At 44.5% G+C, this 16,207-nt stretch overlaps 1 protein-coding gene across 3 annotated transcripts in view; it reads left to right on the top strand.

Moving 5' to 3' along the window:
- Kif13a (kinesin family member 13A) overlaps nt 1-16,207 on the top strand; it is a 181,403-nt gene that overhangs the window by 85,908 nt on the left and 79,288 nt on the right. For all 3 annotated transcript variants that reach the window (XM_038333122.2, XM_038333120.1, XM_038333123.1), the window contains one exon: nt 3,325-3,385. In XM_038333122.2, the coding sequence (XP_038189050.1) occupies nt 3,325-3,385 (61 nt within the window). The remainder of the gene's footprint in view (nt 1-3,324; nt 3,386-16,207) is intronic.

Below are 16,207 nucleotides of genomic sequence, written 5' to 3'. Positions count from 1 at the left end.
CTAATTTTTACCAGTGACGAGAATATCTGTGTATTTGGCTCTTTTTCTAATTGGGGAGGTGTGAAGTGATTGGTGTCTCTTGGCAGTGATGAACTAGAAGGCTCTTTGTTGTTGAGGCTATCACTTGGTATCCCAGGCTGGCCCAGAACTTACTGTGTAGCCCAGGCTGGCCTCAGACTTAATGGCAGCCCTCTTGCCTCAGCCTCCAAGTGCTGGGATTGCAGGTGTAAGCCGCCACACCCAGCTTCCATCTTTTTATGTGAGCACTCAGCCGCATCCAGGCTCTCAGTGTTTCCCGTCCCCCACTTTGCAGTTAGGATTCACGTGACTTCTCAATGGGTAATCAGAAGACACTGAGGGGCTCTAACGGCGCGAGTGAGTTCTAAAGTGAAACACGTCTCTAGTCTGTTATATCACGTCTTTGCGTTTCAGTGAAATGACTCAGACTTCAGACTTCTTCCTGATAAGTGTTTACTAGAGTAAAAGCCTACGCTCCATAATCGACTTGAGGGATTACTGTCCTAAAGTGCCTAGGACCCACAGCTGTGAAATTCAGGAGCTTGCACCGCTAAAGGTTTGGCAGGCAAAGGACCCCTGAATCTTGCAATGCTTTCAGAGCCCCTTTGTCCAGGGTAGCGTTTTAATATTTGTCTAGACTTTAAATGGGAAATACAGAAAATCAATTTTTGTTTTATTTCTATCTGAAGAAACAGTTTCAAATAATTAACGGTTGGAATGGGCAATGATTGTGACCCGCAGGTGCACTTCCAGCTTGGGCTAGATCTCATTGTATTTCAAGCAGTGGCCGTGCACATGGAGACCGGTGGATTGATGGCCTCAGTATGCAAGATGGCAAATTATTAAACGTCCGACAGAGATGCCTGTGACTGCCACGCTATCTAGGAACTATCATTGTCGTCCAGAGGATACCAGTAAAGACATTTAAAAATTGGAAAATAGCCCCTCTTGACCATTTACAGTCAGGATGGAGCCTTGGCTTAGGTGGAAAGCAAGGCAAATGCCAGAGGGGGAGAGATAAGTGTTATCTGATTTCATAGAAAGAAAGAAATTGGGGGGTGGATCATAGAATCTCCATTTGTGGAAATGTTTTAAAACCACACAGATCTCTTGGGAGCAGTGCTGAAGTTCAGTCCTGCCCAGAGGCTGAAAGTTAGCTGGATTATGCCCGTGTGATCTTTTGAGTCATAGAGGGAACCCTCGCAGGCAGGCAGTAAACATTCTTTATTTTGCTGGCTGAAACCATTGCCTCATAGCTGTTCATTTGAAAGCTGGTGTTTTTGTGTTTTTTTTTTTTTTTTTTGTAGGTCTATCAGTATCAAATTTGAATCTGGAGCCAGTGGTTTAAGTTATGTGTATTGTATATGCCTGAATCTGTGTGTGGTGGCAAAACTGTTGAAAGCAGAAGTTAACCTTTTCCTTTTGTTTTATTTATGTGTACATTTGAAAGAGGGGGCGGGGTGAATAGAACTTCGAGAGTTGTGGCTTATCACTCTCCCTTACTCCTTTGAGGTGGTCTTTCGCCGAACCTGGAGCTAGACTGGTAGCCCCAGCAATTCTCCTGACTCCGCACCCCTCTGAATTGCTGGGGTTTCAGGTCCACGTGACCACATCCAACTTTTTACACGGCTTTTGGAAATTTGAACCCAGGTCCTCATGCTTGCAAAACGAGCAATCAATCTACTGAGCCATCTCTCCAGCCCACCTAAGTCTTTTACTGTATAAAAACTACCCACTTTTTTTTTTGCAGAGTTTCAATGCCATTAATCATCCAATAAATAATTCCAAGGCAAGGAATATAAATATTGCAGGCTTCAAAGATGAATTAGCTCTAGCTCCTGCCTTCAGGAAACTTAGGGTACCAGTGGATGGAGTTAAGACATCCACAGATCATCCACCTAAATGTCCCAGCCTGCAGCCCTCAGGCTTATGCCTGCCAGGGTGGCTGTGAATTCAGCCTGACACATTTGTTGAGGACAGTGGCATGTCACTATATCAAAGGGTTGGGCAAACCTGTATCATGATTAGTAGATAATAGAAAAAAATTGGAATAGGAGCAGAGAAAAGGATCAAGCAGTGTTGTGAGATTTCAGAGAAGGAAATACACACACACACACACACACACATATGTGTGGATGGATGGATGGGTGGAAGGATGGGGATGGATGGGTGAATGGATGCATGCATGTCTATATGTAATGTATGTTTGTATGTATATGTCCTTTGGGTGTAACCAAGCAGTCTTTTCTGGAGGAAAATTTATTAAGCTAGGACCTTCAGTATGAAGCATTTTGAAGGGCAGAAATGAAGAAAATGAGAATAGTCATTCCAAGAGGGCACACTGCACTGGGGCGGGAAGGGGCAGGGGAAGTAACTGGCGAGGAGCTGGTGGTGTCCAGTCTGGACTGCCAGGCTGGGTTGCTCAGTGCTCCTCCCTTGGAGTGTTGGGGATCCCTGTGCGGTTGAAAAGCCACATGTGCAGCTCCAGAAAGAGGCCATGGAGCCATCCCCGAGAACTGTGACTTTGAAGCTAAAGCTGTTTGTTTTGAGTGTTTCCCCAAAATGAATTCCAAAAGTCGAGAAGGCTGGCCGTGCAAATGGCTCTTTACTGGAGGACTTTCCAAAGCTTTTGCCCTGGGAATCGGACACAGCGCTGTCCATGTGTGCAGTTTTCAGTGTGATTTCATCTTCTTAACGTCCACCATCCCTTGGAACTCGTGTTCCTTGGAGCACAGTCTGGGAAGTATTTACTGTGCATTTGGCGGTAATGGCTGAGGGCAGGTAGTGGTGTTTGTGTGGAAAGACAGCAGCTAGGTAGGAGTTAGCACTCAGTAGCTGTATGGAGGGTTAGTGCCTGCAGGAGCAGATGGCTGAGTTACCAGCCATGTTCAGCCAGGGATTGCATGTTGAGACAGTGAGGAAAAGGGGAACCCCAGATTGTGAAGAGGCGTGACCTTCGCTGTGCTAGAGATGTAGCGCGCACAGCTAGGAGAAGGAACTGGTATAAGTAAAAATCTACCTGTATACTGTGACTTGAGAAGGTAGGGGAGAGCCAATTTAAAGGATTCCGTGCACACTACTAGGCTTGGGGGGGGGGGGAATTCTTATTAAATATACTTTAAAAAAAACCACCTGGTTAATATGTTTGCCTGTTAGAATTATGGATAAATAGTAGCTTCCGTATGAATTCATGACTGTAGGAAAGTTTCACCCAAACCCTGCTATTTTACTCAGCCGCCTCTCACTGAGCCTCATTTACTTCTCTGGAGCTAATTCTTAAACTTAATATTGTGTTCTTTCATTTAGGTGTTTGCCTTTGATTATTGCTTTTGGTCCATGGATGAATCAAACACAACAAAATACGCTGGTAAGTCGGCTGTTCCGTTTGGGCCTCTGGCCTCCTGCACTGTCTGTTTTCTCTAACTATGCTGGAGTTTTGTTTCTCCATGTGTCTCACACCCGCTCTCTCATTCTGGTGGGTGTGTTTGGAAAGTTGCTGATCTGACTCCGCCACGTTCTGACTAAGCAGCCTTAGATCAGGTTTGAAAACCTCAATAGAGAGGTGCGTGTGATGGTGTGCTCTCGTGACCTCAGCACAGAGGAGGCTGAGACAGGAGGACTGCCCCGAGTTCAAGGCCAGGTCAAGGCTGAGCTGGATAGCTAGTATTAGGCCAGGCACTGTTATGTAGCAACGCTCTGACTGCTCCACCACCACCACCAAAATTTCAAAACCTCATTAGGTTTCTAGTTGTTCACCTTCTAAGGATGTCGTTAACCTCAGAGAAACTCCCAGGTCAAGCCTAAACTTTACCAGTTTTAACTGGTTTAGAAAACCCGAGGGAAGACAACATGGAATGGCTATAGTTTCTAAGGGACATATAGAGATGGTATTGAAAATTAGCATATAATTGTATATAAATAAAAATGAAAAATAAAAATATAATTTTCCCTTTGTAAGTATTGAGGTTAGGCATACGTTAGGTCACCTGATTTAACTATTACAAAATGTATACATGTATTAAAGTGTGTATGTAATGCCATAAATATCAGTTTTACTTGTTAATTTGAAAAAAAGAACAAGATAAGTTAAGCATACAGTTCAAAGAGGAATGTAGAAGGTACCCAGTCATGAAGTGTCAGGGTACCAAGGCAAGTCCACGGACCTTGAGGTCAGATATGGAATCTGCTTTGGCTCCTTGGAATAAGTGTTTAATTTCTCTATACTTCATCCTGCTTCCTATAAAGTGGAAACGGCAGCTCCTATACCAGGTGGATGCCATACAGGTTAACTGGAGACCTTAAGTGCTAACTGACGGAAGGTCCCTGTAAAGGACACTCTATTGGGGTTTTTGTAGGGAGGGTGCTGGAAATGGGGCCTGAGCAATGTGTGTAACGAGGCAGTGATGACGGGAAATTCTCAAAGCCAAGCTAGGAAGTAGAGATCAATGGGGTGAAACATGAGGCTGTTGGCACAGGCTGCTTAAGACGATGTGAAGTGGAGTCTGTGGTCCTCCCATCTGCATCCCTCAGCATCTCAGTGCACGTCTTCATTGCTGCCTGCAGATACAACTCTGTGTAGCCTCTTGCGATATAGTGCTCAGGGCTCACAAACTCCCTTTTCAGCCACGTACAACTTCATTGGTTCCAGATGAGAAAGTATCTGTGGAATTTAGGATCTGATAAACCCTGTGGTCAGAATTATAAAAAGATAAAAATGATTTTTAGTGTGCTGATCGCCTAACATTGATGCGCTTTTCGGTTACATGATCATTTCAAATGCTATGTTCCAGTTCACCTTGAAATAAGGCCTCTTGATTCACAGAACCCCACTTCTTTACAACACTGGGGTAGGGGTAAATTTTTCTTACTCTATAGTATATCATATTATTACACAACTACTATGACTCTCAGCAAAAAGTAAAATTCGTGGTTGCTGTTGTCTCGGGTGTTCGACTGTTACACAGAATCTGCGTAGAAAATAAGTTGGTTGTGTAGATGAGATTTTTGGCTTCTGTACTAACTTGATTTCTGTTTTCTTCACTTAAAAGAAACAGCAACTCTTAACTGTGAATAGAGACATTAAGAGGGGAAAGCATTCTTTCTCTGGTGAGAAATAAGGGACAAGGGGAGAGGGAAGCCCAGATTTCCTGAAACCAACCTATTTGTCAGGCTCCATGAATAATGGCCTCATTGAGACTGAGTCGGGGCTCTCAAAGCGGCTCTCAAAACTGGGGTCTGGCAGGCTGAGTGGGGGTTGGTAGATTCATGGACTGAGCGAGCCGGAGATGCCAGGGCCCTCAAGTGTCATGTGCTGTGTCCGAACATTAAACCCTCAATGAAGTTTTGCTGTTTATTGAAAGCTAATGCAGGATGCTCTACCCTCTGGCTTTTCAAGCTGAAACTCTTTTAAGTTCTCTGGAGTTGATAATGGCACTTCAGGGCTTGGGTGGGTCGCAGTGGCTAGCACCAGTATGTGGGCCAGAAAATGCTCTGGGCTGGGATTTAAGGCACCTGGCTTTGCTAGAAGCTGTTAGGCTTTGGCGAGATAAAGATAACCTTTTTCCTCATCTGAGGACAGGATGAGGTAGAGGAGCTGTGGCTATGCCTCCCATCAAGCTGAATCAGCCATTTTGTGCGGGAGGCACAGCTGTGCTGGCGGCTCAGAGGCAAATCAAAGGCTGGTTTGTTCAGCCTTTTGCATTGCGTGGAAGTGTGCTTTGAGGCATTGTGCCCTTGAAGGAGCTCTTCCTCTTTTCACCCTCTTGATTGGATTGGTATAATAATGTTTGGCGGGTATTTTTGAGTCAGAAGCCCAAGTCTCTGTGGTGGGACTGAGTGGGAAAAAGCAAGGCAGACAAGTAAATGGGCTGCAGAGTTAGAGACCTCTAGCATGGCCTCTCTGCGTAAATCCATCTCTAACCCAACCCCAGCATGCAGCCACACATAAATCTCATGAAAAGAGTGTAAACTGACTGTGTTTAGCATCAATAGAGACAAATTCGAGCCGTCTTAGTAAATGATTACATCCTGCTAATGGTAATTAAGACCTTCTTGATGAGGAATCAATACATTAAAAATATAATTTCCTAAAGTGAACGCTGTCAGTAGATAAGTGACTTCCAACAGCTCTGTTGTTTATATCCTGCCTGCTTACCTTTAAATCTTACTGCAGATATGAGAAGCAGTCTGGGGGCTGGAGAGATGGCTCAGGGGTTAAGAATATATTCTGCTCTTCCAGGAGACATGAGTTTGGTTCCCAGCACCCCTGCAGGTGGCTCATAGTCTCTGTGACCCCAAGGGATCTGATGTCTCTTCTGGCTTCTGCAGGCACCGGCACACATGTGGCACATACAGACACATAACACATATTTTTTTAAAAAAAAAAAAACACATATTTTTTAAAGGAAAGAAAGAATAGCAGTCTGGTGGTGGTATATGTGGGGGTCGGTGTGGATAACATTCCTTTGCCTGGGAGATTCTGCACGTTGGCCTAGAAATTATGTAATCTCTCTTGCCATATGGCGTGTTGCTCAAATTTGCTGAAGCCATGTGTTCTTGGGCATTTGTTGATTCTCCACAACCTGGAAGGAAAGATGTCCAGCCAACCCCCAGCCTCCTCACTCTGTTCTGCTGTGTGAGGCTAGAAGAGCACCTTCAGGGCGAGGGCTGAGCTGCAGAGGGCCCATCCAGCCTGCACATAACCCCCCATGACAGGCTCAGAGGTCGGAATGATTAATTTCACATTGCTTAAGGAAAGCAAGAATAGTAAGATGACAGCGACGGTGTCCGCCAAAAATTAATATTCTAGAAACCAGTGTTTGCCCAATTAGAACCAAACTGTCAGCAGAATAGCGCAATATGAATTTGTCTTAACATATTTAGGCCTAAGTATTTGACCACTGAAGTATCCTCCTAGTAACTACTTGGAGAAGGCACAGGCTCCTGGAGTCAGGCTTCATGGCCTCAAATGGCAGGCAGTCATAACAGTCTTTCACCATCACGAATCAGAGGATGAATTTAGACTCCCAGCAAATTCTGTGCATCCAGAAAATTGCTGATAATTGTTAGCCATTATGTAAAGCTGCAGAAGTTCTTTGTGTGCTCATCAGAAGTACTAATCATTGGCTGCTTAAGCGTCCTTAGAGTAGACATGTATTGGACGTGATATCTGCTGTCCTGAAAGCCCCTGACCAAATGAAAACTCTGAGCACAAGCTCTATCCAGGTTTTATTTCTTTCTTACAGTGCTTTATAAATTGTCTTACGCACATGGCCGCGCTCTTAGTGGCTCGCCTTCGTCACGTCGTGCCTGAGCCTCTGAAGTTTTCTTCAGATCAGCAACTCTTTCTGATTTTTCATTGTATTTGTCATTGAGAGAGACAGAGATAGACACACGTTTGTGTGCGCATGTGTACACACAGAGGGAGAGAGGGAGAATACTTCAGAGGACAGCTTGCTAGATCAACTCACTCCTTCCAGCACGTGGGTCTTAGGTTGTCAGGCTTGGCGGCAGGCACCTTTTATCCGCTGAGCTATCTCAGTGGCCCAGAAACTCTTGTGTTTGTTTTACTTAAAGTATATAATCACAAAGATATAAACCAGCTTGGAAGCCAATACAACTGACCTTTACAAAACATACCTCAACTGGTAGAGGCTGGGGGGATCAGGTAATTGATGTTTGTGGATCCCAAGAACAGACACATGCAGTTCAAGTCAGGAACATTTAGTTGGTAAAGATGCCCCAAATATAAACAAATGAGTTAACTTTATGAACTTTTAAAAAGTAGATACATATGCATATTTACACATAGAGCATATATATTTATTATGCCTGTGTTTTTTTCTTACATCTAATGTCTACCCCACCCCCCCAGCTCCCTTTTTAATTTTGGGACAGGGTCTTGTGTATCTTGGAGCTGAGGATGACCTTGAACTTATAATCATCTCGTTCTTACCTCCAAGTGCTATCAAGTGGAATGATAACCACACACCCCCACAGCAGGGGTAGCCTGTACTGGTGCTGGGACCCAGGACACGGCAGGGGTAGCCTGTACTGGTGCTGGGACCCAGGACTTTGCACACACCCAGGCATGCCCTGTGTTGACTGAGGTGCAGCCCCGTCTCCAGATGTCCTTTTTAATCCTACCCCACCCCATTTGATGCTCCCCTTTCTGACCACATCTATTCCTTAGAGTATTTACCGGCATCCAGGAACACTGTTTAACTTAGCTGTATTTGGAGGGGCAGATAGCAGTAACTGTGATTATAAAATACAGTCCACACGCTGCGTTCCTGGCCTGGTGCTGAGCCTTTTATGTGCGGGAGGAGATGCAATAACAAGAACATACAATTAGATAGGAAATACCGCTGTCAGCATTTTTGCAGATGAGGAGATCGCGGTTCGGGAAGGTCTAACTGCCTTTCAGAGGTGAAAGCGGTGGCCAGTGTAGGCTGAGTCAGAACCAGCGCTGCACACTAGTGATGACTTGAGGATTCGACTTCTGTCCTGGACACTTCTTATCTGCCCTAGAGGGGTTTTGTTAAGTCTTGGTGTGGAGCTTAGCCGGGAGAGCTAGTAGTAATTGCATCCTCCCTCCAGGCAAGTGTTGTCCAAAGTCCTGAGCCCATGTGCTTGGTCGAGCTTTGTTTGAATATGCCCCCCTCCAAGAGCTGTGAATACCAGAGCTGTGCATTCTAGAAGTGACCGTAGGCCTGAGTCTGCTACCTTGTTAGAGAGAGCTCTTGTAAAATGCTTTCAAAGCCGACCCACACATCTCTGTCAGCAGCGGCTTGTGCGGAGTCAGGCTTCCCAGTTGAGCCAACTCTGTTTTCTTTTCTCATCCTTGGCACTGGTGCCCAGGGAGGAGTTTTCTTGCCCCCTCCCCTGTGAGTCAGCCACTTTATCCAGCAGCAAAAAAAGAGCCCAGTTCATGCCCACCCCTAGCAGTGTCCCCAGACTGGAAACATTGTCGGGGTAAGTCACTCCCTGCTCAGTACTAGTGACACTTCCCCAGACGGCAATGCTGATAGCACTTGGAAGCCACCGTGGAAAGTGGCCTGTGGTTTACTTTTAGCTCATGGCCCAGTTTCTCGAGTTACCTTTACCAGGTCCGTCCATGGTAAATTTCTGAAGTTGATTAAGAATTAAATGTTGCACCTCCAATTTGAGCCTTAAGGTCTTTGTTCCTTTATCTGAACTGTAGTTTGGCTTCATATTTAGCTTAAATATGGCCTCAAGTCTCTTGAATGTGAGAAATTTTGTGAGCTGAAGTCCACACGCCAAAGGCCTCTGAGGAAGGAATTTGCTTCAACCTTATCCAAATAAGGCCCTTTTCTCCCTTTGAGGTATGTAAGCAAGACCTGTCTGTTCTTGCACCATCCAGGTGCCTTGATTTGGAACTGGGCCCCTGCCAAGTCCAGAGTCATCACAATGACGGTGGCTGTCAGCCCTGTGCAGAAGGGAAAGAACCTTCGTAAAGAACGAGGTCCAGGAATTGCCACTTATAATACATAGCCAAGCTCCCCCAACTCCTGCTCCAAAGAGAAAAGAGACGGAGAAACGAAGGGGCTTGTGAAAGGAATTCGATTTGGGGTTGTGTTTGTATTGGTTAGCTTCCGTAGCTAACCTTGAGGGAACCTGAGGCCCAGGCGTTAGAGGCCTCATGCTTTGGAACTGAGGAAGACCACGTATAAAGACAGAACTGAAAGGTGGAAGAAACCTCTTACTTCAAGGCCAAGAAGTAAGAAGGGACAAACTGGGATTCCAAATCCTCTTGAAGCACCCCCTGATAACTCAAGGACTCCCCTTTAGGTTCTTACACCCTAAAGACTATTTCCCACTAGTACTGCCATGGACCATAATCTTTAACCTGTGGGCCTTTGGGGACACAAAGATCTCAGCTATAGCATGGTTGTTCCGGTCTTAGATGGTCTTCCATGTTGAAGGAGATTCTGTTTATGTGTTAAGTATGCTGTGCCCCACTTGAGAGTTTTGTTGACTATGATGTATCTGTGTGTCTGCCTTTTTAAATGTGGGTTATAAACACCATGGGTCAGACCCTCTCTTTCCATTCTCCTCCTTTCTAGGCCCCACCCCATCGTGTTCTGTCCTGTCCTATTCAGTGGGCAGATGCAGACCCAGGACCAAGCTGTCTTCCCTTTGTTCCCAGTTCTCTCCTTTAGTTCTTTGCTGTCAGGACCCTGCTATGTAAAGACAGGATCCTTGCACGGTGACTGGGAGGCCATTGCTGCTGTTCCCAAGGGGTCAGATGATGCCCACATGTGGAGACCTAGTGGTGTTGGCTTTTCAGAGATCTGTATCATATACGTGACTCAGTGTTGGGTGACTCAGACCGTGACTCTGCTTGCAGAAATCCCACACAGTGGCTCCTGTTACCGCTCTCACATTGTGTTACAGGTTTCACTGGGCATGCCCGTGTTTTATAACTTGTCCACATGGGTTATAGGAGGTCCGATTATAAACCCTGAAGGAACTTGGCATCGCTGTCGTCCTTATTAAGAGTGAGGTCAGACGTGGCATGCCCTGTGGACTCACCATGCCAGGCATGTGAAGCTGACATCTCCAGAGACACCTCCTCCCTGGCACTGGTTCTGCTAAGAAGTCACAGGCCGCTTGGGTTTGACAGTGTTGTGGCTTTGCTCTGCCCGTCTGGATTGGGAACAAATACCCATAGAACCTCCTGTTTCCCACAGGACTTCTGAATTTCCCTGTAGACTTTCTCCTAGAAAAACAGCCCTCCATTCTGCTTGAGTGTAAACTGTAAACTGTAATTTGGAAACATTCAGGGTGGGGATACTACATCTTTTATGAGAGCTGCCCAGGCAGGGTTTGAATTCCCTGGATCCCATCATGCAGCGTAAACAGCTGCTCTTTTTTTTTTTTTTTTTTTTTTTTTTTTTTTTTTTTTTTTAATGAGTCAAGGTTCAAAAAGTAGTGGGTAACTCATTTTTTCCTGTGCTGACAGAGACTCTTAGGTTTAAAAGAAAATGGGAGTAAACAAAACAAAATATTTTCTAAAAAGTTAAAAAGCCCCGTAGCTGGGGATGTAGCCGAGTGGTAGAGCATTTACCAAGCATGTGTAAGACCCTGCATTCAGTCCCCAGTACTGCAAAGGCGAAAAAGGCCTTCATTCATCTGGGTCACCATGGGTCTTGTGCGTCTTTGGGGTGCCCTGTGTTCTAAGGCATACCGAAGTGAAGCCATCGCTGCGAAGCCTGCGGAGTCTGCTGTTGATGAGGACAGGGGCTGGACCACAGCTACAGGAAGGACTTTGTGGTTAACAGTTTGGATCTTGGCCACTTCCATAGCTATTCTTCCTGTAATAGCGGTTCCCTGAAGGTTACTGAACAAAAGAATTGGTTGAGCATAGCTGCAGCCCAGGGTTCATGTGTTCGCACAGCCCCAGGGTGGAAAAATAATGAGAAGTCCGTGGAATTGGTCCCATTCACCGTTTTATTGATGCTATTCATTATATTGTGTTCTTTCCCCCTGCAACCTTCTAATGTCATAAAGAAGGGGACTAGTTTACTGGATACTGTACCTTAGTGTGCTCTGACCTAAATAATGATGTTCGGTTTCTTTTTGCCTTCCCCAGGTATGTGTATGTGTGCGTACACAAACCACACACACACACATACACACACACACACACCACGCCCTCTGCCTGCCTCCCATCACTTCCTCTGAAATGTGAGAAACAATCCCCCTTACCTTATCAGTGGCACTTAACCAGAGGGACCATGAAGAAAAAGTAGAGAAAATGGCTTTAAGGCTGTTGTGGATGAGGGAAATAGTCATTATGTTCTTGTCTTAAAAAAGAGTAAGTTTCCTTTGGGATATGAAGTCGTAATAAAATGTATTCCACTCTCTTTAGGAACCTAGTTGTTTGGGAAAGCACATAAGCCTCACAGTAGCTCTTTCTAATCGACTCTTTCCTGAGTTGTGTCTTACATAGTTATTTAAGGATAGAAAGGAGGAAAGGCATTTCTTTCCGGAAACACACTAAAATATCTGTGTTATGTGTTTATATATGCATATACACATAAATATATTGTTTTCCAAATATTTCTCATTTGCCAGTTATGAATAAAACTTTATTAAATATGACAAACAATGGGGCAGGTGGGATGGCTTAGGAGGTAAAGGTGCTTGCTGCCAAGCCTAATGAACCTGAGTTCAATTCCTGGAACTCACATAGTAGGGAAGATAACAGTCTCCTGCAAGTTGTCCGTTGACCCCACATATACATCCATTTTATACACAAATAAGTAAATATAAATATGAAAAGCTTTGGTTACATTCTGTCATCAAGCATGGTAGCATTAAAAAAAAATACTCAATTGTCTTTTAAAACAATGTGAGTATACTTACTGGAACTGAGACTAGGTAATATTTTCCATGCATGTTTATTGTTATGATGCCTAGGAAAGACAACATCAGTAAAGAAGTAATGTGTATTTTTTATTTATGATCATGTGTATGATACATGCCTTTACATGTGCTGCGAAGCACATTTGGAAGCCAGAGGACAATTTCCTGAAGTTGCTTTTTCTGCCTCCACCCTTGCATGGGTTGCGGGGATTGAACTCAGGTCACCAGGCTTGTGCTTCAGTCAAACACCTTTACCCACTGAGCCGTCTCCCCAGCCTGATTTGTAAATTTTTAGATAAAAATTACTCGTGCAACGCAGACATATTCTATTGACCTATCTCTTCATACCCGTCTGGCTTGTTTGCCAGAGGCCGACTCCCAACTCTCATCCTTTGGGACTGACTGAAATCGTCATACTTTGACCGAAGTGTAGATGGAAACAATCAATTATTTCTTTTTAAGCTTAAAACACAGTCTTTCAATGACTCAATTATCAGTGATTAGGAAAGGAGCCTCAGTTAGAAGTACACAATCTGAGGGCAGCTGTATCAACCCAGGAACACTTCAGCAAATACAAACACCTGCTATGTGCCTTTACTTGGCTGGGTACAATAGCCCTGTCATCGTAGTCTGAAGGTTGAAGCCAGAGTGACAGACAGACAGACAGACAGACAGACAGACAGACAATAAACAATCAGTGCTGCAGGATAACCTAGGAGACCAAGGGTGAGGGCCACTCACCAACCACTTATCAGTGACCCACAGCACGGGTTCCTGCCTATGGGTGACCATCCAGCTACAGTTACCAGCAGTGAGGTCTTAGATGACAGGTTTTCAAACCCCGGTCACCTGTCATCGTGATTATATCTGCTCTGTGTGTGTACTGTGAGGGTCCCCTGATAGAAATCTGTGAAGCATGACCACACGTCCTTCTTCTCAGAAGATAAATACTGTATTGTCTAGTATTTCCTAGAGTTTGGACATAGCCGAAACTAACTCCACTGTCTTTCATTTGTTTTGATTGTTGCTGCTACTGCTGTCATTGCTTTGGAGGCAGGGTCTCCTGCTTCCCACCTCGGCCTTAAACTTGTTTTGTAGCCAAGGATGACCCCGAACTCCTCATCTGTCTGCATCCAGCACTCAAGCGCTCAGGTTCCAGACAGGTGCCAACGTGCCTGGATTTGCTCTTGAGGGAGTAGAGGGTGAGAGCAGAAGTTCAAGGCCACCCTGCACCAAGACATAAAACAATAAATGAATAAATAGTAAAACAAACACCATGGCTCTTGCACCTCATATATCAGGGAATTCTCTGGTTATTTTTATAGGATTTTAGTATACATAGCCTAATTTGTTGGATGTTTTTTCCAATTAGTTGTCTTTAGCTTTAATTTTTATTCCAGTCAAGGAAAGATGTTATTTGCTCTTGAAATCACATAAAGTTACTCTGCCCACATCCAGCCTATTCAACGTCAGGAGCAAAATTCAGAAATATTACATCTCCCTACCTGATCCTGGAAGAGACTTAAATTGCTGGTTTATTGAATACTTTGAGATGCTCTTCTCAGGGACCCTCTGAGTCAGCTCAAACTCTGTCACAGTCTGTTTTATGCTGCTATAAGGAAATCCCTGAATCTGAGTAATTTACAAACACAGAGTTATTGCCACTTAGATGTCTGCAGCGCATTCTGCTTGCTGCAGCAGGCACCGGGTGTGGCAGTGAGAAAGGCTGCAGTAGGACTTTTGCAACAGGACCGTCAGCCCACAAATAACAATACAAGAGGCTTATTATTAGTTATGGAAACCTGGCCTTCACTTAGGCTTGTTCCTAACTAGTTCTTATAACTTAAATTAACCCATATTTTTTAAACTATCTTCTCCCACATGTCTCATTACCTTATATCTGTACTGCCCATCCTGTTTCTTCCACATCTGCTGGCAACTCTGCCTCCGTTCTTCCCAGAGTTCTCTCTGCCCGGAAGTCCCACCTACACTCTCCTGCCGAGCTATTGGCCATTCAGCTTTTTATTGCATCAGTCACAGTGATAACATCTCCACAACAAAGGGCCATCATCCTTGGCTTGCTCACAAACTCACTCCTGTGATCACAGCATGACCCCATCCATGAAGACCGAGCCCTGCTGACTCACCTGTCTGCAAGGACCCTCTCTACACTCTGCTCTGGGGATCTAGCTTCCAACCAGTGAACATTGGTGATTGTTATTTTATATGACAATATTTTATATTTTATATAACACAGTTATATAATAACTATGTCCGTTATTTTACTTGTCATTTGAACAAACCTGACAGAAAGCCACCAGAGGGGAAAAGTATTTATTTTGCCTTGCAGTTTGAGGGACTACATCCCATCACGGTGGCAGGAGGTATGGGGGCGCTGGTCCAGTCAATTGACAATGAAGAAGATGACCCAACACAGTATTCTTGGTTTTTTCCCCCATGTCAGAAGAATTGAAGTTGTGAATTAATGGCCAGGTAGCTACACCTCCTGTCCTACCTGCCTCCTACCCCTTCCTGGGGTGGGGTGGGGTGGGGGGTGCTTAACCAGCATGGAAAAGCAAACAGGGTTGCTGTAGTCAGCCACTTGGGCTGAGAATGCTTTGGAATGGGCTTGACTTTGGCTGAGGACCTCAGGCAGTTTGACCAAGCCTGAGCACAGCTGAGCTTACTCTGCATTCTCCCTAAGCTAGCCTCGGCCCCAGACTAAGGTCTGCCCTTTGCAATGGAGCCCAGAGCACGCATAGAATAAGAAAGGTCCTTTGAAAAAATAGGAGATTCTGGTGTATATGAAGGAGCCCAAGAGCCTTGTAGCAGACTGGGACTTACAGGAGCAGTGTCGAGAATGTGTCGTAGACTATTGTGCCAACAGCACCTTGCTGTTAGAGGGAGTGGTATGTGCATGCACACTTCACAACACACTGTGTGTTTAGCAAAGGCTGTTGCAGTTCTATTTGCTTTAAAATCTGTGTGCCCTACCAACATTTTTGAATAAGCTGTATACTAAAAGTAGGTGTTAGAAATGGAGAAGTAAGACCGTGTAAACTTGAAATATTTTTTTCTGATTCATTTTGCTAACTTTAACATCCCACCTTCTCTTTCTCCCTGTGGGTGTCTCATACATTACAATATATATAACTCTTTACCTTGTATATAGCTTCTATGATATTACAATTGTTGACACACATAAATATTTTATTTTTTTATTTTTAAATGTATTCTTTTTCATTCTAAAGTGTGTACATTTAAGGCATCCACTCCCATACTGATAATGGGTATTTAACTTGACTGCAGTTTATACCATGACAAGCAATTCCGCCAGAACATCCAGGGCCATGTGTGTGTTGGGGGAGGGGGTGTCGCTCAGTTAGATGCACCCAGTGAGGCCCAGTGAAGGCTTATTCCCTTCCGCTGTCAGGTCTTCCTTCAGAATGGACCCTTGTAATGAGTCTCTCTGTGCAGTTTGTAAATGATGTCTTTCTAATCTGCAACTCAGCAAGATTTGATGTGGCTAGAATTTCACTTTTTGGCGGCTCAATGGTTGAAGTGTGAGCTTTTGTCCCTGGTTGACAGTCTTTGAGGAACCTTGTCCTGCAGTCCTGATGTACAGGACAGTAAAGCAGTGCTAAAATCCTGCCCAGCTTCAGTAGAAGAGAAATATGAACCACTAATAGCTTTCAGTTTGTCGTTTTTGAATAAGAGATTTTCAAATATACTGAGGGACAGAATAATCAACCTGACTCATTCCTTCAAGAAATATTTATTAAGCATTTTATATGAGACA

Source organism: Arvicola amphibius, chromosome 6 (genome assembly GCF_903992535.2).
Source record: "Arvicola amphibius chromosome 6, mArvAmp1.2, whole genome shotgun sequence".
Taxonomy (NCBI): Eukaryota; Metazoa; Chordata; class Mammalia; order Rodentia; family Cricetidae; genus Arvicola; species Arvicola amphibius.
Note: the sequence above shows the minus strand (reverse complement) of the source record. Positions and strands in the feature narration are given on the sequence as shown.